We start from the raw sequence: 4,297 nt of genomic DNA, 5'->3' as shown, positions 1-4,297 counted from the left end.
TCAAAACATGAGCACCGAACACAAAATCCGAAAAGTTGAGCACGGTTGCATACCCCAGTTACACGCGAGGAATGAACGAATCATGTCATGTGGCATACGAGAGACACATTACTCCACCAGGAGGGGGGAAAGAAAAACACAATATCAGATGATTGCGACAACGTGTATTTTTACACGCGACAAATACGTAATATCCCCCCCCACACACACACACAACAAACAACAAATGCTACAATGTCTTATGCACAGACAGTGCGTGTCACTGTACACCAACTGAAGATGTCACTTTCACCACACAAAGGGGGTGGGGAGCAATACCAAAAGTGTTCGCACGCGATCATTGTGACGTAAAAGAGACCAGTTTTGGAAGCGCTGCACAGGCAAGTCTGGCTCTCGTAGTCTACGTTTGACCTTCATGACTGCTGTTCGCGCGAGAGGAGCTCGAAGGGTTGGTTCCCTCCGGCAGTCGTTCCAGTCGTATTGCAGGTGCTGGGATATGATCAGCAGTTCGCTCTAGGTTGTCATACGCATTGAAGAGTTCTAGTATGTTGTATTGAAAGAAGTTGACGTGGTAGAGTGGGCAAGTCAAGTATCGCAACAATTGGTCTGTGGTGTTCGTACGGTGATACGGCCAATTTGTGCAGTGTGCCAGTGTTAAACAAAAACAATACTTTTCAGTTCCAGCTCCCTATTACACAGATGGCTGCGTATACGACCCAGCAGCTAGCAGACATGCATCTCATGTATGGGGAGGCACGTGGTAATAGCCGTGAGGCAAGGCGTCTTTATGGAGAACGCTTTCCACATAGACGTTTACCGTCTCACAACTTCTTTCAGGTAGTGGACAGTCGACTGCGTGAAACAGGGTCAGTGTTACCACCGCGGCAAGAAGTTGGAAGACCCCGAAGTGTACGCACACATCTGTTTGCAGAAGATGTGTTAACAGCGGTCGCAGAACATCCTGGCACCAGTACGCGATTGCTCGCTCGGGCACGAAACACGTCTCATGTGAATGTTTGGCGAGTGTTGTCAGAGGAAGGAATGCACCCTTTTAAACTGCAGAAAGTACAAGAACTGTTACCTCGTGACTTTCGCCCTCGTATGGAGTTTTGCCAATGGTTGTTGCATCAGCTGGACACAAACCCTCACTTCGGGGCAAACGTATTGTGGACAGATGAAGCCATTTTCACCAGGATGGATGTCTTCAATAGTAGAAACAGTCATGTATGGGACTTTGACAACCCACATGCACTTTTTGTGGCCCATTACCAGCACAGGTTTTCAGTGAATGTGTGGTGCGGGATAGTACATGATCATTTAATTGGACCATACATTCTCCCTGTTTGCCTGAATGGTCGCACGTATCATGCATTTCTTAGTGAGGTTCTGCCTGAACTGTTGGAGACCGTACCTTTGGCACTGCGGCAAGAAATGTGGTACCAACACGATGGTGCACCAGCTCATTTCGATTGTAATGTACGACATTTCCTGCATAACGTGTTTCGCAATAGGTTCATTGGTAGGGATGAGCCTGTGCCTTGGCCACCGAGGTCGTCAGATCTCAACCCTCTCGATTTTTTTCTTCTGGGGAGAAATGAAAACCCTCGTATACGACACACCTGTCACATCAGCTGAGGACCTCGTTGCTCGCATCAACGTCGCCGCCGCGACGGTAGCAGATACACCTGGCTTGTTTGCTCGTACTCGACAATCCTTGATTCGTCCCTGTCATCTCTGCGTAGAAGTAAACGGCAGACATTTTGAAAACCGTCTGTGATTATTGCCCTCGGCAAATCTCAGTGAGAACACTCTTGGTATTGCTCCCCACCCCCTTTGTGTGTTGAAAGTGACATCTTCAGTTGGTGTACAGTGACACGCACTGTCTGTGCATAAGACATTGTAGCATTTGTTGTTTGTTGTGTGTGTGTGGGGGGGGATATTACGTATTTGTCGCGTGTAAAAATACACGTTGTCGCAATCATCTGATATTGTGTTTTTCTTTCCCTCCTCCTGGTGGAGTAATGTGTCTCTCGTATGCCACATGACATGATTCGTTCATTCCTCGCGTGTAACTGGGGTATGCAACCGTGCTCAACTTTTCGGATTTTGTGTTCGGTGCTCATGTTTTGATGTTTGAGGTCGGGATGTGTTGTCTTGAACGCATTTCTCATTGTCACGGTCCTTCTTGCTGCGTTACATACCCTTTCCATGTATTGTTCTTGCTGGAAATCCCCAATTCCTTTGAGCAGTGGCGCAGGAACGTTTCTGATTTGGGGGGGTACAAAGTCCACCTCTTCGTCTGTCCGTGTATGTCTGGTTCTTCATATGTACACACACACACACACACACACACACACACACACACACACACACAACACACACACACACATACACACACACACACACATACATACATACATACATACATACATACATACATACATACATATATAATGATGTCCACAGATTTCTTTCTGGTACATATAACCTAAAACATATGGGGGTGTACATATAGTAGCTTAGAAGAATTATTTATCTGCTTTCAGATTGAAAGTTTAAATGACAATGATGAACCTAAATGTTGCAAATCTCTCAAACCTCATGCATACGTAGTAACATTTATGAATATGTAAGCGAGAATAAAACAACTATTTAAAAGTAAAATGTCATGCTTTGGGTACTGTGATGACTATATTATTGATTAAAAGTTGAATTTGCTACAGAATTTCAATGATATAATCGTTAAAATAATGCAACAATAATAAGTCTCAAATAAGCTATACTTTTTCAGTAGTATTACTGCATAAAACATGGGAAAATGTACTTCAAGATAACCTGGCAATACTGTACATCCACTGCATACACATAAATGGAATGCAAATGTTATGTTGTAATTACACTTCATGAACCTAAACATATTTCAATATTTCAAATCATTTCAATATTTAAGAAAGCAACATGAAAACTGAAGTGTTATTTCCCTGCCTTTACACTTTTCCAAATACACTTTTTCTGTACTCATTGTTAACAAATTCCTTCATCAATACTGCCAGGTCCAAGTTGTCTAAATGGTGTTGATAAGCATGAAGCACACAAAGGTGATTCAATCGTTCTTGGGACATTGTGCTCCTTAGGTAAGTTTTAATCCTCTTCAATGTGGAGAAGCTTCTCTCAGCAGTTGCTGATGTTGCTGGAATTACAAGAAGTTCCTTCAATAATGCCTCAATCAAGGGAAAAAGGTTTCTAGTTTCCTTGTGTAAACTTCTGAATTTTGCTACAACTTGATGGATTCCTCTTATCTCCGAAAGTCTTGAAAACATCTCCATCTCCAATTTCAGTTTTGTTGCTGGAATTCCCCTCTTTTCAGCTTCAGTTATCATAGACTGCTTCCAATTTTCAGGTGACAAAAGTACTAGATTTTCCAGTTCGCAGTAGGTTTTGAAATCAGGCTGATCAAATCTATACGATATTTCTCCACAAATATTATCTAGTGCTTCAAAAAATACTGTTTTGTACATATCTTCAACAGAGGACCACCTATGAGGTTCAGCTGGTTTCTCAGAATGCTCTAAACGTTTGGGTGGACACCGTACTCTAGGTAGCAGCGGTGGAAGTAAAGCATAGTCCTCTATTAATTGGTGGACATTATTCCAAATTTTCTGAAATGTTTCATCATTTCGCTTTCCTTTCAGATGATTCAATACTACTTCAACAGCTTCTCTGCTACCGATGACTGTTTGGGAAGACTTCTGAAGAGAGATACTTAGTTTTTCAGTAGGCGCAAAAATTAACTGACAAAGTAAGATTCCAAAGACTGTAGATCCTTTCATTAGGTTGTCAAGAAGACCACGGGCCTTGCTTGAAGAATCACTAGGAGCACTAGAAATGTTCTCGAAGAACGCTAATAATGCAGAATAATTTTCAACTATCGCATGTAAAGCTGACGTACGAACTGACCATCTTGTTGGGCACAGAGGGCGAGGTGAGGTAAACTCCGACACTCCTTCAGCAGCTTTGATGTCTTTGAACTGTGATATTCTTTTTGGGGAATCCTTTAGAAATACACCAATATCATTTATCAAGTTCATTGTGTCTCTCAAAAGAGGGATGGTTCTTGTGGTATCTTGAAGAGCCAAGTTTAAATTGTGGTTATTACAGTGTACAAATAATGCTAAAGGCTGTTTCTGTTTGATTAATGCTTGAACGCCTTTTCTTACACCAGACATGTTAGCGCCCCCATCATAACATTGCCCTCTAAGATGTTCTAAGGGCAAGTTAAATCGCTGCAAACCATCGA

The 4,297-nt window shown here is 42.4% G+C and overlaps 1 protein-coding gene across 1 annotated transcript; it reads right to left on the bottom strand.

The window, feature by feature from the left end:
* Positions 1-2,987: 2,987 nt before the first annotated feature.
* On the bottom strand, positions 2,988-4,088 carry LOC145988074 (zinc finger MYM-type protein 1-like). The gene has a single exon (XM_083122910.1). The coding sequence runs from the start codon at positions 4,086-4,088 to the stop codon at positions 2,988-2,990; it is 1,101 nt and encodes a 366-aa protein (XP_082979036.1).
* Between the last annotated feature and the right edge of the window lie 209 nt (positions 4,089-4,297).

Source organism: Lepisma saccharinum, chromosome 5, assembly GCF_977018435.1.
Source record: "Lepisma saccharinum chromosome 5, izLepSacc3.1, whole genome shotgun sequence".
Lineage (NCBI taxonomy): Eukaryota > Metazoa > Arthropoda > Insecta > Zygentoma > Lepismatidae > Lepisma > Lepisma saccharinum.
The sequence above is the reverse complement of the archived record's forward strand: the minus strand, read 5'-3'. Positions and strand labels throughout refer to the sequence as shown.